We start from the raw sequence: 24,911 nt of genomic DNA, 5'->3' as shown, positions 1-24,911 counted from the left end.
GTGGTGGCGGCGGGGTAGGCAGCGATGGAAACTGCTTCGGTCGTGGTAAGAAATGAAGTGGAACATGAGGTTTTGGTGCCGGGGGTGGGGATCTCCCGCGGAATCTTGACACTAGTTTTAATTCATTCGTGGAAAGGCCGGAGAAACCATCAGTGGCCTTAACCATGTAACTCGACTGTGACAGTAGTAGTAGTCCATAAATCAACAACAAAATTAGCAAACTTGGATTGGCATGCATTTCTGTGTAGCTTCGCTTTTTCAGGTGGAGAGCCGCAACATACTGCTGTTTTTATAGCTAGCCATTAATGATTTTGTTGGGATAAACAAGTTTTCCTTATCGATTGAATCTTTCAAAAAATAATATATAATAACAAAAATACCACTCCTGTCTAGTGGAGTCTCGTGCACAAAACTCCTAAGAAATATTGTATGCAAAATGAAGAGGCACTTCTTGGAGATTGTGAACATGATAATTGCACTTGTTATCCTTTATGATCATGTAAATTTTTTTCATTTTTTAATACAAGCGATAGTCCAAACTGAAAGGAGGTTCGAACTTCAAATAACTGGTCTGCAAGTCAATGCCATTTTCCACTAGGTTAGACTCATTAACATATGATCAAGTAAACTTAATTAAAATAATTGAGGCAGTGTGGAACCAAGAGTTGAAAATTGAAAGTAAATACAGCTAAACCTAATACTATATCTAGAAAGAAAATTTTAAAAATAAAAAAAAATTGACAGGGTTTTGACTGGATGTTTAGAATTTTTCAGTATTTGCAAATCGGGTTAAAATGATACAATAAACTAAATAAAATAATATGATTGAAACAAAACTCAACAATACCAATAAATTTATTTTAATAAGCATAAATAAGTACATTTTGTAGACGGATGTAAAGAACCTTACATTTTGTAGACAAATGTGTCTTTATACACAAATAAAAACTTTGATAAAAATACAACAAAAAATAATGCAAAACTAAGCCCTGAGAACATGGTTCTGGTGGCTGCACCAGTGAAAGACCTTGGCCGTCTCTTTGGTGGCGGCAGCGGAGGTCACCATATCTTCAACCGTGGTATTGGTAGCTTCTGCTTCAGCGGTAGTTGTGGAGATGGTGAGAAAGTATATTACATACGCAACAAATCATTTTTCTTTCTTTCTGATTAGAACATAAGCGACAAAGTTAAAATGCACCCGTCACAAAGTAATTATATTACTACGACCAAGACTCAGTAGTTTGCAATTCACAACAAAAACCCAAAAAAATGAATTTTGCTTCCAAATATGGTAACTTTATGCTTAACTCTACCTTTTAATTGTAAATCCAATTTAGGGGAAGTTCGTAGTTTACACTACACAAAAAGAAAAAATTTATTTTGTTGGTAAATCCGATTTTAGGTTTAAACTACACGAACATATTTTCTAATCGAATGAATTTATCCTATTTTATTTTCTTTTGTGTCATCTTTTATTTAATGTCATGAAAAATCTGTAACTATTGGTGACATATTCAGATGCCATTACACTAAAAAAAAAAAAGCGGGGGGGGGGGGGAAGAGGAACAAGAAACAGAAATTAAACATAATTTCTCAACTGACGACTTCAGCCACATTACAATGATCTGACTACTATGAAAAAGAAAAAAATTCAATTTTGACACAGCCATTGTGGGGTAGCTGATCATAAGATAACAGTAAGTTCTTAGCCTCAAAGCTACAATTAATTTGAAGCAAGAACGATGGCGAATATGCGTAATGAATAATATAAACCCATCCCTACTTCTCTCTCTATTCGTCAGATAGCAGGCGTCACTGGATGTCTACAATTGCTGAACATGGTTAGTGATTTCCTCAGGGCAAGATTGGGCCTGTAAAAGCTCCAAACGGTTGAAAGGAGGAGCAAACTGCAATATGTAATCTTCATCTGAGGCAAAACATGCAAAATTAGCACATTCATTATTTTAACAAATGCTCCATCTGATTGCAGAGGAAGCATTGCTACATTAAGCATAAATCTAAACTCACAACTACTTCAGCTACGGTAAAAGTTGAAAGAAAATTCTCAAAAATTAGTGTTTTGTTTTTTAATTAGAAGGGAGGAAGAGGAGAGAGATAAGAGATACAGAAGAGGAAGAACAGATTTAACTAGTTAAAATTGCTTTCAGTCTTTATTTTAAAAAACATGTGTTTTCTTCATCCTCTCTCGAATCTCCTTCTCCAATCTTTCTTAGAAGACAAAAAAGGTTCCAATATAAGATGATGCTATCTTTATACTTTTTTTTCCTGTTGATTGGGCAACAAATGGAGCTGAAAGGAAAAAGGATAGCAAATATTAAAAACTCACTCTCTTTAACTGTCCCGTACAGCCAGCATAATACCTCATCAGCAAATGCCAAGCAAACTCCTCCCTGCCAACCAGGTTCATTAGAAATGCCAACTAGTTTCATTACATGTGAAAAGAGAGCATTTATTGACCACAGCCGCAAGCAATAATCTTCAAATCCTAAGATGACCACAGCGGTGTTCGTCATGTACAACTTGAGACAGCTTTTGCTCAGGTTCACATAGTTACTACTATAGTGCATATCTCCTGACTAATTAGACTAACAATGTGAGTCAGATTACTTAAATCAAATGTTTTTTAAAGTTTGACAGGTAGGAAGGTGCCTGGGTGCATACTTGGCGATCATGTACATCGCAGAAAACAAAACTCACCTGCCAGTAGTTCTTCATTTTCACTCTTTGTGTTATATCTTTGGTTCTTAGTCTCTCTGTGCGAACAAGTCGACCGGCATCATCCCTGCATGAGAAAAGCAAAACAAAACAAAACAAAAAAAAGAGATATTTAAACAGATCTAAATTTGTAGAGCAGAAAATAAAAGAATTTCCACAGAAACTCTCCCAGTGCAAGAAACTGCACCTGGAATATACAATGCAGATGTGATTACTGCTCAGTTTTCTACGAATTCAAAGCTTGTATTTATGTCAATTATACGAACTACCATTCTTTTGCAGCCTTTAATATATATTGCTATCTAAACCATCTTAAGTAGCAATTGTACAAGTATTTGTCTAAGCAGCAAGAAAGTAAAGGCTGAAGTAGCAATTGGGGTTACCTAAATCCAATGACAATATAGGGAACACCCGCTAAGAATGATTGTATCTGCAGCAAATATAATAGAAAGTTAACTCTTTTACAATTAACAGAATTTACACCTGCTAAGAATGACTGAGACTGCAGCAAATATAATAGATGAGTTAACTCTTTTACGAATAACAGAATTTTTAAAATATAAATAGGGAAAGGACCAGAGACGATGACAAAACCCAATTCCCTGAGAAAATTAGACAAAGCCCGAGCACAAACAAATTGTGCAACTTTTCATGTCAATCTCTAATACAAGCTCATCAAGACTCATGTATTTCTATGTAGGAAAACAGTACGTACAGTAAAGAATGCACTAATGGGAGAGAAACATAAATATTAATTTCTCATAGTTAGTTAAATGTACCCAAAACTTGAGGAGCTTCTCTCTCTCAAATCTTTCCTCTGTATGATAATCCAACTGCAAAAGTAAAAGGAGAATTTATAGGTAAGAATAAGACTCGGAGAACAAAAAGAATTGCATGGGAGGGGGAAGCAAGTCAACCTCACGACTTGTCTTTAGCTCCACATAAAACCTCCTCCCATCATCAGTTGAATCACAACAATCCATTTCAGCACCCATTAGAATACGATGGGCCCCTAATTTTGTTTTGATCACAGAACAGAATTCAACATTGGCATCAACATGATGTATCCCTCCGTCACCTCTCCCTGGATCTTCAGTGGCAAGACTCTCAAAACAATAACCCCAGTAACACCTAAGTTGAAAAGATAACATTTGCATAAAGCACACCTGAAATTGAGAATAAGCAATAATGGAAAGAAGCATGCCTACACATGTTTAGGAATTTTGAACCAGTTAGAAGAAGTAGAACAAAATGTCAGTTACAAGTCACTTCTGAGGTATTCATCAATAAAAATAAAATATTCATCATCTCCCTCAGTACCTTCCTGTTTAATCCTAGCTGAAAGGAAGCATTTATACCTAAATTCAGTAAAGTAAATCATATACCTTATGAGATCACTTGTGCACAAACTCTTATGTACATCTCAGTACTATATTATAGTTTTCCAGCAAGAATGAAAAGCAACAAGCTTTGACACTCCTTATCAAAATCCCCTTTTTTCATAATAAAAAACTCGAAACAGTTAATTCATCCTTACATTTTGAGTACTAATGTTTGCAACCATTGATAGTCTTTTATAAATGTAGTTCTTAGGCAATAGAATTCATTGATTAGACCAGGGAATAACTTCATTGCCTAAACCAGGGAATAAATTTCAATTAACCCATAACATCCTAGAAAGACCATGTGAAATTTCTAAAAGAAGAAATGAAATTCCAGTACCTTCGACGATCCAATTCACTTTGTGGCCTTTCAGGTAGTTTATGCACATCAAGATAGACAACCCCATTCCTTTTATGCACTCCCATTTCCCAAGGCTCGTGCCGAATGTAAGCAGTGGCCAATATCTACACAAAAGAGAGAAGCACTTGAAACACACACACAAAAAATTGTTTACTAGACCTACAAAGACAATGGGTGAAATATTAGACTAATAAACAATGAGTTGAGGTATTATACAGCATTGTGTCTCTAGTATGTTGCTTCTGGTGGATCTTATATAATCGTAAGTACATAAAGATATTCTTTCAGTAACTTGAGTATCCCCTTAAAACAGCCATGAGAGGTCTGTTCGTATATTGGTTTGTGCATTGCACTGCTGGAATTTGTACCATCTTATCCAAGATTACAACACATCTACACTCCAAATTATAACTAATCTATGGTTCATCAACAATATCCAGTGAACCTAATAAAGAAAATGATCTTGAGAACAAAATTATGCGAAGTGACGAGGAGATACCTTGTTAAGATTGTTACGATAAGTCTGTCAAAGAGAAAAAAGGAGGAACAAATTTATTAGTTAACAACCGAATCAGAGAATTATACAATAACAAATTTAAAGTGCATATGTTTCGTACCACAAAATGAATATTTTGAAGCGGAATATTCTTGTCTCTTATGCAGGCAAGAAGGTCACCAAAACCTTGAGAGCCCAAATCTGGTTTAGATGGGGGAAAACAAGAAAAAGGAAAAACACAAATTTGCCTGCAAAAATCAGCCCTCATATGCATAACCCCAAAGAAACAAAAATAAACTAACTCCAAGACATAACTCTTTATAAAATCGTCACAATAGTTTAGACACAAAGCATACCTTTCTTTCCAATAAAAGTATCATAACCATCATTGAGATCGGCTCCAATGTCTTCAGTAATAAGACGTTTGAAAAGCCTCTAATGTGGACAAAAGAACAATATAAATGAGTTAAAGACTGACATGGACTACCATATATGAGACAAACCTAACAAAAGAATGGCCCATTCAGAAAGCAAGCTACAGAATGCTTACCAAGCTGGTATCATCAAAGGTGACATCTCCACCTTCTACCCGACTATAGCAAGCAAGTTCACAGGGCTATTGGATAAAATTCTCAAATTAGCGGAGGAAAAAACAACTAATTTATATGCCATGCACCAGCCAATTGACAAGGACAACTTTTCAACATGTGGATTAAATGCCTTATCAACAAGTAATGGCTACAACAACCAAATTTACCGAACTGGCGCGGAAATATCCAATTAATACTACTTGCATCAGTTGAACCAAAAGCCAAGGCAACACTTGAAGGAAATTATTTTATAATTTTGAGAAAGGCTAATGAGTCTGAAATTCAGACTGTCCCGCTAATCTCTTTTAGTTAAAACGTTTTAATAAGAAACTGTCTTAGTTAAAACATAAGAGTTAGATATGTTTATGCTTTCCATGCACCATTGATAAATCAACCTTAAAAGTTCTTGACTTATAAAGGAGAAAGAAAAGGTAGCACAGAGATTAATAATCAGTAGACTTACTTCCTGAAATGCAATCATCTTTCTCGATAGTGTTTCTTCACTCTTTGTAAGTCTTAGATCCGAAACAAATCGTTCATCACGATGACCATTTGAGAACTTTGAACCATAACCGTAATTATGCCTCTGTGGATAAGGTCCGGGTCGGGGAAGGATGCCTGCACCTCTGTCATTTGGATGCCCTGATTGCCAACGACCACGCCCAAAATTTCCTCTACCCTGATTATTAGTATTGCGTATGACAGGCAATACTGCCAAGAATAGTTTGATGAGTACGGGGATTTAGTACCAAAAATTCCGCAAGAGTAGCAAACTAAGCATTTAGACTGAAACCTTAACATTAACAGCTTATATCTTGTATTGAAACAAATTCAGCCTGAAAGTATCTAATATTAATCCCTCCCAACGTAAGCAAGTCAGAACAAAGAGGCACTCCAAAGAAATAAAAATTGCAGTCCCAAAATCACAACACTACGAAAAGAAATGATTGAAATAAATAGAGGCCAGAAGAAAAGTGGGTGGCACACAAAAATGCCCAATACCCATCAAAGAAGACCACTTGGGCAAGCCAGAAAACCCATCAACACAACCTAATAACCAACCAAATCACCAAAACGCAAAATATGCATCAAAGAAAATTACTTGGGCATGCTACAAAACCATAAATATTCGTATATAACTCAATAAGCAACCAAAATGCTAAGTAACCATGTTTTTACTATGCTAGAATGACCATCTACACAACAAAATAAGCAACTAAAATACCAGAAAACTATACCAAATCCATACAAAACACCAACAACAACAAAAGTAATTACCAGGAATAAGGAAAGGACTAGTAGCAGGGGTTTTACAGAAATCTTCATTATCAGACCCGAACAGATCCTTATCTCCATCCCCAAAATAACCCCTATTGTTAAACTCATTGCTGTTGGCGGCGTTTGAATTATCAGCCTCGTCACCATTCTCTTCCTCTTCTTCACCACCACCACCCCCAGCACTGCTGGCGCTTGGGCTATTGCCACTGCTGGACTCGCCTCCATCGCTGCCGTTGGATGAAGAAGAAGCCGACGACGATGAAGATGATGAAGACGACGATGATGAGGAGGAGGATGGTGAGGATGAATGGGCCGCATCTTGGGTATTATGGTCGTCGTCATCATAGTCCTGGCCGAAGATATCTTCGTGCTGCTTTGAAAAATCCATCGAAAGAGCCCCTTTGGGGAAAAATCTTTGTGGGTTTTGGTTCGATTTTTGGTTTTTGTTAAGTTCTGTTTGTGGGTCTGTGTGTGTTTGGAGCTGGAAATTGTATGTGGGAGACTGAGTTGTTGTGGAAGGTGACTCGGTTACGAGTTCACCCGGTGAGCGGGCTCGAAGCTAACTTTAATTTTGTTATTAGCTTTTTTAAAGGTTCATTTTGAAATTATTTTGTGATTTTCAGCATACAAAATTAAAAGGAAAATCTTTTTTATTTCTTTTTTAGCAGTAATAAAAGAAGGCTTATTATCACAAAAGGTCCCTAAGGTTTACGAAACTATCAGATTGCATCCTTAATGGTTTTTTGTGTCACTCGTGGTCCTCAAGGTTAGTATGTATAATCACAAATGGTCCCTGCCGTTAGGTTCCGTCAAAAACTCCGTTAGTTTGCTGACGTGGCATATATACATATCACAAAACATCCCTAAGGTTTACACATCTATCACAAATGGTCCTTGCGAAATTTTTTAATTTTTTAATTTAAAATTCATAAAATTTTGGTTTTCTTTTTTATATTATTTAAAAATATATATTATATTTTAAATACATATGACACTATATTTTTGAAGATGTGGGCTCCACATATATGCCACACCAACAAACTAATGAAGTTTTTTTTAAATAATTTAAAATTCATAAAATTTTAAAATGAAAAAACCATTTATATAAGGATTTTAACCTTAAGGACCATTTATAATCCCTAAACCCTTGGTTTTTTTCATTTTTAAATTTTATGAATTTAAATTATTTTTTAAAAACTCCATTAGTTTGTTGATGTGGCATCTATGTGGAGCCCACATCTAAAATAATATAGTGTCATGTGTATTTAAAATACAATATATATTTTAAAATAATTTAAAAAATAAAACCAAAATTTTATGAATTTTAAATTTAAAAAATTTGCAGGGACCATTTGTGATAGGTGTGTAAACCTCAGGGATGTTTTGTGATATATATATATATATATATATATGCCACATCAGCAAACTAACGGAGTTTTTGACGGAATCTAACGGCAGGGACCATTTGTGATCATACATACTAACCTTGAGGACCACTAATGACACAAAAAAACATTAAGGATGAAATCTGATAGTTTCGTAAACCTTAGGGACCTTTTGTGATAATAAGCCATAAAAGAAATCCAACTTACTTAAACAAAAAAAATAAAACGACGTTTTTTGTCGTAAAACCATCCAACTTAATTAGGCCTTCTCCAACCCAATTTTTTTGGTCGTAAGGCTTTCTCCAACCCATTTGGAGCTAAACTCAAATTTTCATCCCCCAAAAAGTAACTATTTGGGTTTTGTCTGGACTCAAATCATTTTTTCTCCCCACACTCCGGATTCAAATTTTAAGTCCGCAACTTTATTAAATTGTTTAAGAATGATTTAAGTCTATTTTTTTTATGAATAACTTTTCTCCATTTAATCTTTTTAAATAACTTCATAATTTAATTTTTTGAAAAATTTGACCTAAAAAAATTGAAATTCCACAAATATAATGTTTTTGGTACATTATTTGAGAAATTAGTGGGTATATATAGAGTTTGGGGTGAGTTTTGGATTGGATCTGATTTAGATTAAATTAAAATATTATTTTGATCATTGGATTTAAATTTCAGCTGTTGGGTCTTTTTTTTAACCGTTAAAATAGTTTAGATTTAATATATATCATTGATTTAAGTTAATATTAGAATATATAAAAATAAACAAATAACATCACTATAAGCCAAGCAAAGCATAATCTTTAATAACCAACACATGGGCTGTTGGTAGGCCCCAACAATGAAAGCTTGCACATGGGGTGTTGAGGCAACAGGTGGGCTCCACTAATTTTTTTTTTTTTGGGTCCAGACAATAGATGGACTACCATTTGGCCCCCAGTTTGGGTTTTCCCACATTTTGGCCCCTTTATTTTCTTGGGTTGGGATAAGTTTTGGGCAATAATTTGGGATTTTTTGGGTTTGGCCTCATGAGTTGGAGATGGCCTAAAACCATCACTAAACCCAAATTTTTCCCCTCCCAAAAGTAACTATTTGGGTTTTATCCGGACTCAAACCGTTTTTTCCCTTAACCCTAAAGATTCAAATTTTAAATCCACAATTTTATTAAATTGTTTAAGAATAGTTTAAGTCTAATTTTTTTTATTATATAAAATGGATAACTTTTCTTCATTTAATATTTTAAAATAACTTTATAAATTTATTTATTTTTTTAACAATTTGACCTTAAGAAATTGAAATTCCAAAAAAATTGAAATGGGTGGGTGTTTATAGAGTTTGAAGTGAGTTTTGGGGTTGGATATGATTTAGATTAATTAAAAATATTATTTTAACCGTTGGATTTAAATTTCAGCTGTTGAATCTTTATTTTTACCGTTAAAATAACTTGAATTTAATCTAGATCGTTGATTTTGGTTACTATTGGAAAAAAAAAAGAAGGGTGGATTCCAACGACTACATCACATGCACACGACACGTGGGGCGAGGAGGTCTGCAACAATAGCAGCAACGCGGGCTTGTTTCACAGCTGCTTACATATGGCTTGCGTCAGCTTTTAGTGGGCTCCACCGAAATAGTTTCCAATTCAGGCAATAGTTGGAGGTATTTAGCCCCAAGTTTGGGTTTTCCCAAATTTTGGCCCTTTAATTTTCTTGGATTGGGAGGGAAATTGAGCTAAAATTTGGAATATTTTGGGTTTGACCTCATGGGTTGGAGATGGCCTTAGAGTACATATCAGACAAGCCCACAAGTGTTTTGGGTTACAATTTTGACCCTAAACCCACCTTTCATGTAAGTTTTGAATAATCTCAAGTGACACTTCCATCTGACCTACTATTTTCATCTTGTCCTTTTGGCTCTTGACAAAAATGAAATCAATCTCCCCATGTATGAAAATTATTGTTTTGACCATTATTTTATATTTGAAATATAATCAATTTGTTTATCTTCCAATTATGATTCATTTTTACTTTAATTTTGCGCAAAAGGCCTTCAGGTCCAGGGTTGATTACTTTGCGACATTGGGTCCCGCAGTTCACTTGCTCGGGCCAGCTTCAAGCTCTATAGTTCACTTGTTCGAGAGCTTGACAACCCTAAGTCTTACGGCTATCGACATGTCACGACTCGATTCGAGAATAAAGAATATTCCTGAATCAGGGTATGAGTCATACCATAGTTAATAATAAAATCCTACAACCATAATATGATGAGAAATAGAGCCACAAATAATACAAATTCACTTAATAACACAGAATTAAAGTCGCAGTAGCTCGTAGTTAAATACACACTAGGATCCTTATCAAATGGTTGACTACTTACAAATATTAATTACACAAATCAACAACAAAAGCCTAGTAGCTTGGTTGAAGCTCGCTTCCTCAAACTTCGCCTTGAATCTTGCACAATCTGTTAGGGGATGAGCCTTCTAATGCCCAGTATAGTACCATTAAAACCCTCAAGGTCAACTATCACAGTTAATCAAAGTGTCATGCATCAAACAACACAAGATACATAAATTATACAACCAGTCCATAATAGATAAATAAATTTGCATATGCAATGATGCCATGGGCTCACTGTCTTATAATCCTATTAATTCATACCTTAGGACAATAAGCGTGTATGTCCCATACCATACGTATTACCACTGTGACTCCGAATACCCTAAAATATGAACTAGCGCCCATCCATCCCTTAACCCCATTTTTTATTTACGAATTCATAACTTTCACTTTTAATTAAAGACCCTACTCCCATCACCTAACTATATTCTGGCCCTACTCTTGTCACCTAAATATATTCCACATTTTTACTAAAACATATCTAAGGCCTTCTCCCACCCCTTAGATATACCTCGAGCCAAACACAAATCCAAAACAAAACCGTATTTATGATGTATATGTAATGCAATTCAAATATCATTTATCTCTGTGGAATAATAATAGAGATAATAAAAATAATATTTCAAGTTTAATCACATTAATAATCACTTAATATCAAATAATATCCATAGAGCAACATCCATAATAATATTCACATGACATCAAATAGTATTTCATCAAACATCAAATAATATTCATCGAGCAAAACAACAATAATATTCATATTTATAGTACTATATATAAGCACCAAGATTAAAAGTGACATAGCCCAATCATCGAGAAATCAGGAAACTTTTCCTCGTGTCCAGCTAGCTAAAGTACTAATTTACCATTCGGAAGTTCTCGCATTCGTCGAATCTACACTTTTGATCCAATTCCTAAACAAATCCAAATCCAAATTATTATTGAGCAGTCTTTGCTCTATTTCACCTAAGACCAGTAAACCTCAATCTTACACATTTTAAAAATTCTATGTGAAAATGACAAAAATGCCCTTGGGACCAACTTAGGGTCCAAAGCAGTCAAATCTCATCCAAAATAATCTAAAATTGTGTCATACACCTTGTCAACACCGAAACAAGGCCAATGACACCCGTTGTCCAAAAGTCACTATTTGGGTTTTGTGGGCCTCACATCAACTGACACTTCAAACAAAATCCACCAAGATGCACAACCTCGGATTGACTCAAAACATATACCATCGGACTCGGATTGAGTTGAATGACTAAAAATATGGCGTCGGAAGCTGTCGGAACAGCCACAACTCGCCGAAGATGCGAGTTCTCTTAGCTAAGGTTACTGTTCATCTTCTCCAAAATTCTGCAATTTATCCTATTTCTTCCCAATTTGTGTGCTTCATTGTGACTGACAAAACTTCAGTGAGAAAGGAAAATTTTATAACAATTTTAAAGCATGTTATCTCTAGTTTCTAACCCAACAAACCACACTCAAAACGGAGCTAAAACGAAAGAGAAATCAAGCTCCAAAGTTGAGCTCATGGCAGGTTTTCTGCAGACTCTGCACAAAAAAAACATATTTTTCTCCAAACATTTGCAGCCGCATTTGACATAACAAAACTTAACTAAATTCGACGAAACCAATTGCGTTTTGTTCCTTGACAAGTCTAGTTTAAAACCCAACAAATGAAATCCTCAAACACTCAAAGGATTAGGAGAAAAAGATAGCCAAAGTGAGGCTCGTGTACTGAATATTTCCAGAAAAAGCAAATTTCCATATTTGGTTAAAGTTGATTTCATCCATCCTAACTCACCAATCGTTCCTATAGCTTCGAACTCACTCCAAACTTCACACCTACTTCTCAAAAGACTCGAAACAACTATAAAAATTAAATTACTTGAAATAATAAATATCCTCACCTTTCAATACCAAATCAAGAACATCTCCAAGCTTCTTCCTCTTCTTCTCCCTCTTACTGTCTCCTCCATTCATCCCACTTTCCTTAGCTCTAATAAAATCAGATTGATTAGGGAGGATCCCTTAAGCTAGGTGACTTATAACTTTAGGCTAGGTGACTCATCCTTTTATAACGGTGGATTTGAAAACTTGAGACAAGGGGAAAGAATTGGGAGGAAGAATGGGATGTTGTCCTCCACGTTTCAGATTCTTCTCTTCTTTTTTTCGCCTACAAGGGGATTTTGGTAATTTTCACACTTAGGGGTATTTTTGGTCATTTTGGCTAAAAATTCAAAAACGATTTTCTACGCATTCACTAAGTCGAATACTATCATTCTACCTAATAATCATAATGGTCTCACTTCAATTTCTTATACTTCCTTTGAAAAATTCACAAAATGTTACGTAATGGCATTTGTGTCCAACTTGAAATTAAACACACTTAATCTAAGGGGGGTGTATTCAATTGAGATTTTAATAGATTGTAATTACATGATTTTAATGTGATGGATTTCAGCTGAATTTGTAATTATATGACTTTAATAGATTGCAATTACATGATTTTACTTATGATTTTAATTCACTTAGGATTTTACTTATAATTTTAATAGATCGTAATTACATGATTTTACTTCTATTTCTATACAAGCTTGAACTCTATCACCCAGCATCATTCACATAAATACATAACCTGAAGTCATATACCATTACACTATATAAAAGGAAATATCATGATTGTGGCATGAGAGCAAGTCAGAGCTGAATCGAGGATGTAGATAGAAAATCATCACGAATATGTGAAGTGGTCCAGAGTGCCACCAAAGTAGTTATGCCTTTACGTTATTTATTCTTGAAAAATCACTTTGACAACTGTTTGTTTCATCTGTTCAGATTTTGAAACAATTCATGAATTCAGATTTTGAAAAATTAATGTTATGTGATGACTTCTTAACATCTGTGCTTTTGATATTTTCATCCCCAAAGAGCAGGAGATTCTAAAAAAAGTACCAAAAATATAATTTTGCTATGAAGAAACTTGTCTACAAGGAAAGAAGAGCCATTGGAAAATGCCCATTAACTCTAGAAGTGGCAAAATCTTCTCTCTTGTTAATGTTTCTTTATCGTCTCTCTTAAGAAATTTTTTTTTTTAGGTTTTTTGTACAGTAGAAAGCATGAAAAAATAGTGGGGAAAAAAAAAAGTATGAGTGCATATATGAGAATCGTGCATAGGAGGGTGGGGGTTTGTTATGTGATTTGGTATTTATATCACACACTCAAAAGTCTCACACAATACATCATTTAATGAAATACATTAAAATCAGTAAGTTTTTTTAATACCATGGTACTTTTTCTTATCTTTTAAAAGTCATAATTGAAAACTACCAGACTTGTATTGATTATTTAAAAATCCTAATTGAATACCACCAGACTTTTATTGATTACTTAAAAATCTTAATTGAATATCGCTGTAATTTTCAGCTTCGAAACAATCCATTAAAATCTCAATTGAATACACCCTACCCCAAGTGCAAGTCGGGACTTAAATCTCAAGTTCAAGTTAGGACTTAAATGGGGTGTATCCAGTTGAGATTTTAAAAAACTATTTAAGGATAAAAAAAATCAAGTGGATTTAATTAGAATGTAATGACTTATTGGATTTTATTGATGGATTTGTATAATTAGGATTTTTAACTTTTGGATTTTAAAGATTATATCATAAGATTTTATAAGATTTGAAAGGACCACGTGGATTTATATCATAAGATTTATATCTGGGCCTGACTAAATAGGCCTACAGCCCAAACCAAAATTTGAAACTATTTTAAATATCTAGCCCGATAGATATAGTGAACCCAAAGTTTCATACCCTTAAAAGAAAAGAAAAAAAGGTAGCCCATGTATTATCCACAAGTACAATAGCCAACATGGACAAAAAGGTATTTGCTCCCAAGTTGTAGCTTGATATTGATGTGTCATTTTATGGGGTTAGAAGAATGCGTTTCCTTCAAGGATGAAAATAAGAATGACGACATTCATGGTTACAATAGTGCATTCCCATGGATGAAAACCAACATAAATAAAAGCATAGTTCCATCTCTTGGAAGGAACAAAATCGATGTGGAGACTTTTAAATAATCCCCCAACTGTGCAGCTCCTGAGATATGACCGTCTCCATGCTATAACAAAATAATGTTACCACTAAATTGACTAGGAAAAAATAATAACATTGATTTGATGGCATCAGAAAGACAATTCTGGAGTTCCAAATCATTCAGTTTGATGAATGACAGTTTGCACAGGGTTCCAACTTGGCTACGTTACATAACTCAAAGGGGCCGTTTGGTTCATGGGAAAGGAGGCATAGGAATGGGAATTCAATTGCTTTCCCATGTTTGGTAAGTCCGGGAATGGGAAACGGATTCCTGGCACATGGGAAAGTAGGGGGGAAAGTGATGCCCCCCTCTTAACTTGGGTTTTGCTTTCCCTCCTCATGGGAAAGTTTGGGAAAATGTGCCAACATTCAATGCACAATTTTCATGACTATTTTGTCCCTATGAACAATTTATAATTACAACGTATCATTAAATGCATTCTTTTTTTATTTGATTTAATATGGGTATAATTGGAAAATTATACAAATTTTGTTTTCCATTCCTACTCAAAACAAACATGGGAAAGGAAACAAAGTGAAATCTCCCGATTACTTTCCCAACATTACCAAACGTGGGAAAGGAATCTTTCATTCCCATTCCTTGGGAAATGACATGGGAATTGATTTCCCCTCAAATCCATTCCGTGAACCAAACGGGGTAAAAGGATAATGCTTGCAGAAAATAAAAACAACCACAATAAACAAGGTCAAACCGTGAAACCATTGACTAGCCGAAAACCATTGAGTGATGATAACCATGACTCAACTCCTACTCCTGTTTCAAGCCCAATGTAAACACCAAACATGCGCCATAAACAAAGACACAATGAAATTTGAAAACTGGAAGATAATCAACGTAACTCTATTATCCTCAAGACATCTTTCCCAATTAGAAAGATCCCCTAAAATGGAAAAAAGAAGAGGTAAGTTTTCCAGGATTTTCTTAAACCAACAAGGCAAGAAGATTAGCGCAACATGATTTGAAGGAAGAAGGGTTCACGAAGAGCTCAATGCATGTATGTTCATCTTCTCTAGTAGACAAAAAAAAATCTCACATGAAAAGTCTGATGGATTATGGTGGGATTTGAGATAGGGTTTGGTATTTATACCTCCCACTAAAAAGTCTCACACAATTCCACATTTAAAAAAATCCTTTGAAATTAGAAAGTTTTTGAATACCATAAGACTTTTTGTTACTTGTTTAAAGTCTTGATTGAATACCAATAGATTTTGACACTCTCTTTAAAAAATCTTAACATCGTTATTTCCTCCATCGATATCAAATTTCTCTTACCATTTATTTTTAGTCTTGGCAAAACGACACTTGTAGTCCCTGTGGTTTTCAACTTTTACCACTAAGGTCCCTGTGATTTCAATTTCGTCACTTTTGCCACTATGGTTTAGGATTCCAAGCAATTCAAGGACACTTCTCAATTTCCCGTTAGATTCCTTTTAGTTTTGTTAGGGCCTGAGCACGTGCCTCTCACATGGAGGGGCATTACGGTCAAATCCACCCATCTTATAAACCCAAAACACTGGCTTATCCTTGCCCATTCGAATTAGGTGATTTTGGGGGAAGTTTGGGAGATGTCGAACTCTGGCCAAGTTCCAAGGTGTCAATTCTGTAATGGTGAAATGAGATTGGGAATCTCCAAGACAGATAGGACTCGCAGGAGACGTTTTCTGGAAATGCACTAGATCTTATGTAATTTGCAAATTTATTTTTGTCAATTTTTGGTTATAAATGATGAATCTGGTTTTTGTGCTGGATTTATTTGGGATGATGAACCAATTAGATTCAATCAAGCAAGCAGAGAGAATGAAGCAATGAGAGGAGGTGAAGGCATTAATGGTTGGCTTGGAAGATGAATTGCAGAAGCCCAAAAGGTTGCAAGACTCTACTGTAAATTCCCTAAATGGAATTAGGGATTTGTTGCTTTTGATTTGTGGATTTCTACTATTAATTTATGTGTTCTTGATCATGATTGTGGTTATGAAGTTGGTAAAAAATTGAACGTTGGCACCATTCCCATCTGTTATGTATTCTGAATGTTGTAGTGTGTAAATTGAATGTTGTAGTTCTTTTGGTTTTGAAATTTGCAAGGAATGTGGAATGGAAGCTTTATTTTGATTCAAATTGCCTTATTCAATTGACATGTGTTTCAACAACTAAACTTGACAATTTCATGCTACAATAAATTTCCTGCTTACTCATTTGATATAATAGAATGCTAAATACTGCTAACAATCAATCTGCTGCTCCCATTCAATTCCAAAACAAGTCACTTTCTATTCCAAAACAACTTCAAAATGCTATTACATAACAAATGTTCCAGCAACCAAAAAGATTCAGAATGTTAACAACTGATGTCACATTCAAAACATGCAGCAATTCAAAATATTTTTACATTCAAAAGGTGCAACAATTGAAAGGTTCAACACTTCAAATTCATAAGGTCCAGCAACTGAAAGGTCCAACACTTCAAAATACTTTTATATTTCCAACTTCAAATTATATTCCCAACTTCATTACTTCACAAAATAGTCAAGAATATGAATATGTTTCACTTTAGTTGTATTTCTACTTCTTTCACTTCCTTGGTGCTTTCCCAAGTGATTTCCACGGAGCACTACTGCTAACTCTCAACAGTCTTGGACCTTGCCTTGGAGTTGGATGCATAGAAGCAGATGGATTCACAGAGGGAGAAGCAGATGGATTCACATAACTCGATACACCTTGCTGCAAAGTTGCATGTGATTAGCTTTTCCTAATCTACACAAAACAATAATTTTACCAATCATTGTAATATACATGAAGTTGGTTAAAAAAATTGCAAAATTATGAACTGAAACTCACATGAAGCTTTCTTCTTTGCACATTCATTTGAGAACTATATGCATTGGTTTGAGAACCTCTTGCATTCATTTCAGAACCTCTTACATTGATTTCAAAACCATATGCATTGGTTTGAGAACCTCTTGCATTCATTTCAAAACCTCTTGCATTCATTTGAGAACCATATGCATTGGTTTGAGAACCAGAGCCTTTTTTTCTTTGAAGGATACCCAGTTGTCAATTAACAAAGTGAAGGAAAAGAAAATAGATTTGATCTGAAATTTTTTTTTGAAGTTAACAACTAACAAAGTGAAGGAAAAGAAACTGAAACAACTAGGCTTTACCTGCGAAAGGATCCTTCAAGTGGCACCCATCTACTCCAATGATGAGTCTACAACCAGCAAGAAAGCCATTTTTCCATGCATCAAGGCATACATAAAGCCTCTGAAAATGTGGAGGAGGCTCCATCCTTATCTTGACAGGACTCGCCCCGAACTCTTCGGAATCTAGGACAAATCCTGTGGTAATTCCAACATCATATTGATGTTGGGCCCACTTACTAAAGAAACGAGACTTTCTGCCGATATTTTGGCAAAGTCACCCTTAAAAAATGGACATTCCCAAAATTCTCAACCTGTTAAAAACACAGTTATACATCTCAACAGGCTGCATACACAAGATGATATCATGCAGTTAACATCAATGGCCTCTGACCTTATAATCAACTCTAGTATAGGCAACATCAGAGCATATCTAACAGAATTCAGTTTACAAAAGGGAACATAAAGTTCAATAGAAATAAAACAAGGAAAAGTCATCTTACAAGAGATTGAGCTCAGAAGTTAGGATCTCGGCTCAGCCGCTCGATTCAAATCTATCTATTGCCTGTAGGGCGCAAAACAGAAAAGTGTGAGTGGATAAAAACAAAGTTTAGTTCACATTTGAAAACAACATAATATAACCCCACCATTTAGAAAACAATATGCATTCAAACTGATGTAGCTATATATATATATATATATATATATATATATATATATATATATATATATATATATTATAGTTTAAACAAAACCATAGTGAAATCCGAAATCTCATCATGATACTTTATTACTCTTCCCATTCGAACCTTTCCCAAACTATTCTCTTGAAACGCGTGCCAGTTGGCATGACGAGCGAGGAAGTATCCTCATCGATAAACAAGAACGAATGAATATATATATATATAAGTGTGACCACAACCAAGTTTGTACTGTGGAAACAATCCAACCGGGAGATTATTTGACTAGCTCACCAGAACGTATAGCATAATCCTCAATACTTGTATGCCTGTGACAAGTCTTATGTGCGCAGACTAACCCCGCTAAGGGTCTACAAAACACTCTGTCAAGGGTGCCCGGGTTCCAACATATCTAAATATCCATAGTTCCCAATTTCCAATTCATAATTTTCAAATCCAGGTAGGTACATAGGGTAGTGCTTATAGCTTTTCAAATTGACATAAACTATAATCCACTCTCTTTCCATCATCTCATTACCAAAACCCACGTACCCCACACATAACCAAGCATAGATAGAAATTCTCGAAAATAATATATATCAACTCAAGATACTCGCAATAAGCCAAAATCCAAATATATTGCAATTACTTTACAAAAATATCAAGTTTCAACATTTTATTATATAATAAACTCATTAAACGAGTAAACCATTATGCATAGTTTTTCTGTTATAAAATAATGCTTATTATATGAAAACAAAGTCTACTCACAAGTAGTCCCACGCTGCATGACTATGAGAGAGTCCCGCCTGCTGAGTACGAGTTGCCGGAGTACCTATTTAAAAACACAAGGGCGGGATTAACATAACATACCTCGAACGAGAAATTTAAATAGAATTCCTAGTTTCCAGGGATTCAAGTTTGTGTACGTCGAACGAGAAGTTCTTAAGGTCCAACTATGTGTTATGGGTGATGGAATAGCCTCGGAAGACGCTCGGTCAACCGAGTGGTCAAACTTTCTAAATTTGGTCAATCGGGCCTTCGGGACCCATGACCTCCTATTTCCGATCCGAAAGTTCCTATGGGTTCAACAAGGTTTAATATACATGTCCTGCAAGTTTGGTCCAAATTGAACGGTCGGATTGCTCGTGATTGCACAATCGGACGGTTACCGTTTTACCCAAACTTTGAGTCATTGAATCGGAGCATCCGGGACTCTGATTCACGATCCGCGAATTAATAAACGATACTAGAGGTGTCTAGATCAACATATATGAAAATGGAGTCGATCCAATGGTCCGAACATATCAAACCCGGATAACGCCTAATATGCATAATCTTATTGACAGTCAAATGATAACCAAATTCAAATACGAGCATACCGTCGTGCTCAGGACGACATGGGGATCATTTTAGGACCAAATGGGTCACCCAAACAGTGCCCATGCACCCCCAAAGGCCCCGGCAGCATGTGGGTGCCTAGAGAAATTCAGATGACCGGACAATCTCCAAGTAGTCCCACGCTGCTTGACTCTGAGAGAGTCCCGCCTGCTGAGTACGAGTTGTCGGAGTACCTATTTAAAAACACAAGGGCGAGATTAACATAACATACCTCGAGTGAGAAATTTAAATAGAATTCCTAGTTTCCCGAGATTCAAGTTTGTGTACGTCGAACGAGAAGTTCTTAAGGTCCAACTATGTGTTCTGGGTGATGGAATAGCCTTGGAAGACGCTCGGTCAACCAAGTGGTCAAATTTTCTAAATTTAGTCAACCGGGCCTTCAGGACCCATGACCTCCTATTTCCAATCTGAAAGTTCCTATGGGTTCAACAAGGTTTAATATACATGTCCTGCAAGTTTGGTCCAAATTGAACGGTCAGATTGCTCGCGATTGCACGATCGGACGATTACCATTTTACCCAAACTTTGAGTCATTGAATCGGAGCATCCGGGACTCCGATTCATGATCCGCGAATTTATAAATGATACTAGAGGTGTCTAGATCAACATACATGAAAATGAAGTCGATCCAATGGTCTGAACATATTGAACCCGGATAACGCCTAATATCCGTAATCTGATCAACAGTCAAACGATAACCAATTCAAATCCGAGCATACCGTCGTGCTCGGGACGACATGGGGATCATTTCAAGACCAAATGGGTCACCCAAACAGTGCCCACGCGCCGCCAAACGCGCCAGTATCGCATGGGTGCCTAGAGAAATTCAGATGACCGGAAAATCTCCAAATAGTCCCACGTTGCTCGACTCTGAGAGAGTCCCGTCTGCTGAGTACAAGTTGCCGGAGCAGCTATTTAAAAACACGAGGGCGAGATTAACATAACATACCTCAAACGAGAAATTTAAATAGAATTCCTAGTTTCCCAGGATTCAAGTTTGTGTACGTCGAACGAGAAGTTCTTAAGGTCCGACTATGTGTTCTGGGTGATGGAATAGCCTCGGAAGACGCTCGGTCAACCGAGTGGTCAAACTTTCTAAATTTGGTCAACCGGGCCTTTGGGACCCATGACCTCCTATTTCCAATCCGAAAGTTCCTATGGGTTCAACAAGGTTTAATATACATGTCCTACAGGTTTGGTCCAAATTGAATGGTTGGATCGCTCGCGATTCCACGATCGGACGGTTACCGTTTTACCCAAACTTTGAGTCATTGAATCGGAGCATATGGGACTCCAATTCACAATCCGCGAATTTATACACGATACTAGAGGTGTCTAGATCAACATATATGAAAATGGAGTCGATCCAATGGTCCGAACATATCGAACCCGGATAACGCCTAATATGCGTAATCTGATGGACAGTCAAACGATAACCAAATTCAAATTCGAGCATATCGTTGTGCTCAAGGCGACATGAGAATCATTTTAGGACCAAATGGGTCACCCAAACAGTGCCCACGCGTCGGCAGCGTGTGGGTGCCTAGAGAAATTCAGATGACTGGAAAATCTCCAAACCGCCAGTCAAGACCTATACCTACATGATCAGGACAACGAATGAAGCAACTTTTGTTCTTGGACCATGGGCAAAAAGTGACCGAAACTTGCCCAAAACCGGCCACTTTAAGGGATAATTTGAGTTCCAAATCGCAAAAATTGATCCTAATCAACCCAACCATGCGCTAGAACACATTGAGAGTATGGAAAAGCATACGTAGATCGAAGAAATTGGTTGCCGGAATGGCCGGAACGAACATAGGAAGTTTTGAGTCAAAATCGGTCAGTTTCCGCGATATTTCGGCTGCTGTCAGCGGCGGCTGTGGCTGGAAATGGGTGGGATGGATAGAGGAGGTGGAGGTGGTCCTTTTGGTATTGGCCTTGTGGCCAGAGGTGGGTTGTGGTGGCGGCGGGAGGCCAAAAGGCTGTTGGTGAACAGTAACAGGGGGTTTCGAGTGGGAGAAGAAGACCAAGGGGAGGGAGGGAGAGAGGGAGAGAGAGAGAGAGAGAGAGAGAGAGAGAGAGAGAGAGGAGAAGAAAGGAAATCAGATTTTTAAAAATCATTTTCGAAATAGTTAAAGTTTTGCCATTATGCTTCCTTTGATCGTAATTTTTTTGTTACAACTCCAATTTGATCCCACTACGTGTCTACGAACTCATCTCGACGCAATCTACGTCATGATACCATTCATTTCCCTAAAATACTTCTGGATTAAAAAATGACCAAAATAACCCTATCCCCGAGGGCAAAATTGTAATTTTATAATTAAATTAAACCAAAACTTAAATTTGGGTCGGGATGTTAGGCCATCTCCAGTCATAGGGCTAAATGTAGTACAGGGCTAAAAATTTAGCCCTCCAAAATATTAATTTTTTAAAGAATAGTGCAGGGTTAAATTTTTCCATATCTAGCCATGCAGGGCTATATTTTAGGGTCCTTCATATTTTATTATTTTGAGAGAAACTATGGTACAACACTCGTATATTCCACAACTATGTATTATTTAATTTAATTAAACTACTATTTAGAGACAATATTCCGTGACCAAGAATTTTTTATAATTTTTTAAAAACAACACTTGAAAACATTTAAAATGGTGACCACATTTTATAAATAAAAAAAATGGATGGGTTTCATTGGTCTGACCTCCAACGGTCGTGACCAATAATTTTTTATAAATTTTTCTTAAATAACACAAATTGAAAACATTTAAAAAGGTGACCACATTTTTTTAAAAAAATGGATGGGTTTCAATGGTCTGACCTCCAACGGTCATGACCAATAATTTTTTATAAATTTTTCTTAAATAACATGAATTGAAAACATTTAAAAAGGCTTTAATATATATATATACTAACGTCATGATGTCAACGCTTTTAATGTTGGCTGTTAGATATGCATTTGCATGAGATGATTCGTGCTCTTGCCCACACTTGATAATTTATCTTCTTCAAAAGCACATGTATGGGTCCCACAAAAAATTTGGCCTAGGCTTGCAAGGCTACGTGGCCCGGTTGGAGGGCTACTCCAAATTTGGCCAAAATTTTGTTTAGCCCATGGCTGGAGATTGCCTTACATATCTTCATTGTGTTTCCAACATTAGTTGCTCTGACCTCATCACAATACTCTCGTAACCTTGAGTATTGCTCCTTATAAGTCCCTTATCTAATCTATTTGGCCTTGTTCTTAGCTCTTGCACATTGACTATCGGACACATTATACCCTAAGTCCCTCTTCACTGTCTTCCTCAAATGCTTTTACTTTATATCATGCTCCTCCATGATATGATCTAAGTACTTATGAGCAATGAACACACAGTTCACATATGGGTTAGTAGGGTTTCAATGACAAATGTGTTTATCAATAAACGTCTTGATTTGCAGGGTTTGCTCAATCTGCATAAAATAAGCATGCATTTTCCACGTGCAATTTGTATATTGTGCAGTTATCCTCCTCTTATCAATTTTCACAAATTTAATATGATAATTGCCTTGCACTGCATAATTTTTCACAGCTTTTTTCAAGTCTTCCTTGCTTCCAAATAACATTCCCTTCTCAAATTTAGGGTTATCCAAATCAGACTTACAAAACTTTGGAAATTTTCTCTTTCTTTCACCTTCCTCATCTGAAGAGTAATAGGAGATTCAAATCTTTTCTCAGAGTTTGTATCACTGTCTTCTTCACAAGCAGCAGCCATAAAATCTTTAGGGAGATAAGTATTTCCTACTCTCCCAAAATTGGACTGAAGATTTACATCAAATTTGTTGTTGTCATCTAGAGCAGCATCATTGTCACTCTCATAAATATCCTTATCTGATTCATCAGCACTATCTTCAAATTCTAATCTTCTTCTTCTACCATCAATATCAATGTCTTCTTTTGTACTCTCTTCTTCACTATTTTCTTCTTCATTACCCTCTTCATTGATGACATTCCCAGCTAGCTCTACAGGAACCTCTACAGTTCCTATAGTTCCTATTTTAGCCAATCGAAAAAACATTGCAGACAATCGAAAAAACAAAGCATTGAAAGCAACAAACACTTTAACCATTGAAAGCCCCTATACCAAATTGAAACTAAGTTAAATAATCAATAGATTATTATAAATAAACCCAATCCTAGACATGTATTTATAAAAAAACCCACGCACTATTTAAACATAGAAACACACCCAAAAGCAACCCCAAAATCAACAATTGTATATTTTTTGGGTGTGTTTATAAATGGGTCTTGTGTGTGTGTAATGATGGGTTTTGGGTGTGTTTATAAAGTGTTTTGAGTGTTGGGTTTTTTTATAATTTCAACCCCCATTTTGGGTGTTTTAGTGAAACTCCCAATAATCAAGCTCTTTCTAACTTGGTTTGTTCAAGCTTCCCCTGCCTTCTCCTATGCTCTTCGTCATTTTGGTTGTGTAACCAGCTCCTTCAATCAATTAACTTTAACGCAGATATGAGAATTTTTTTAATTAAACCCTAAAAGGCCCAAAAGAAATCCCTAATTTGTGTTTGAGGATTCGAGCATTTGTGTTCTCTTTCTCTGTAGTAAGAAGAATGAGAATGCTAGGTTATTTTAGGGGCACATGTGCTATGAATTACAAGTGATTTTACCTTAATGCCCCTCCACTTATTCAATAACTAAAAGGAATCTGACGGAAATTGAGAAGTGTCCTCGAATTGCTTGGAATCCTAAACCAAACAAGCAAGAGTGACGAAATTGAAACCACTGGGATCTTAGTGGTAAAAGTTGGAAATCACAGGGACTACAAGTGTCGTTTTGCCTAGTCTTAATGGAATACCACAAGACTTATTTGTCCTAAAATAATATTTTAAAATCTCAATTAAATACACCATCGTAAAATCATAAGTAAAATCATGTAATTACAAC

At 35.9% G+C, this 24,911-nt stretch overlaps 1 protein-coding gene and 1 long non-coding RNA gene across 3 annotated transcripts; both read right to left on the bottom strand.

The window, feature by feature from the left end:
* Nucleotides 1–1,570: 1,570 nt before the first annotated feature.
* On the bottom strand, nucleotides 1,571–7,409 carry LOC110754545 (glycine-rich protein). Its single transcript, XM_021955616.2, has 13 exons — nucleotides 6,844–7,409; nucleotides 6,029–6,276; nucleotides 5,526–5,591; nucleotides 5,332–5,410; nucleotides 5,097–5,176; nucleotides 4,979–5,002; nucleotides 4,459–4,583; nucleotides 3,654–3,867; nucleotides 3,516–3,569; nucleotides 3,120–3,166; nucleotides 2,719–2,803; nucleotides 2,348–2,411; nucleotides 1,571–1,927 (listed from the first exon to the last, which is right to left on the bottom strand). The coding sequence occupies exons 1-13, from the start codon at nucleotides 7,229–7,231 to the stop codon at nucleotides 1,824–1,826; spliced, it is 1,578 nt and encodes a 525-aa protein (XP_021811308.1). The 5' UTR covers nucleotides 7,232–7,409; the 3' UTR covers nucleotides 1,571–1,823.
* A 3,052-nt stretch (nucleotides 7,410–10,461) lies between these two features.
* Nucleotides 10,462–12,768, bottom strand: LOC110754549 (uncharacterized). Of its 2 annotated transcripts, none has more exons than XR_015835821.1 (2): nucleotides 12,544–12,768; nucleotides 10,462–11,544 (listed from the first exon to the last, which is right to left on the bottom strand). It is a non-coding gene; the product is annotated as an uncharacterized LOC110754549 (long non-coding RNA). The 2 variants fall into 2 exon arrangements; XR_002526321.2 differs by having other exon boundaries at nucleotides 10,462–10,750.
* Between the last annotated feature and the right edge of the window lie 12,143 nt (nucleotides 12,769–24,911).

This window comes from Prunus avium, chromosome 5 (genome assembly GCF_965620075.1).
Source record: "Prunus avium chromosome 5, drPruAviu1.hap1.1, whole genome shotgun sequence".
Classification (NCBI taxonomy): domain Eukaryota; kingdom Viridiplantae; phylum Streptophyta; class Magnoliopsida; order Rosales; family Rosaceae; genus Prunus; species Prunus avium.
The sequence above is the reverse complement of the archived record's forward strand: the minus strand, read 5'-3'. Positions and strand labels throughout refer to the sequence as shown.

Coding starts and splice junctions, on each gene's coding strand:
- LOC110754545 (XM_021955616.2), bottom strand. CDS start 7,231: ATGGATTTTTCAAAGCAGCACGAAGATATCTTCGGCCAGGACTATGAT. Junction 5,411..5,525: donor CCTTTGATGATACCAGCTTG/GTAAGCATTCTG, acceptor TGTCCACATTAG/AGGCTTTTCAAACGTCTTAT. Junction 3,868..4,458: donor AGTGAATTGGATCGTCGAAG/GTACTGGAATTT, acceptor TTTTCAACTTAG/GTGTTACTGGGGTTATTGTT.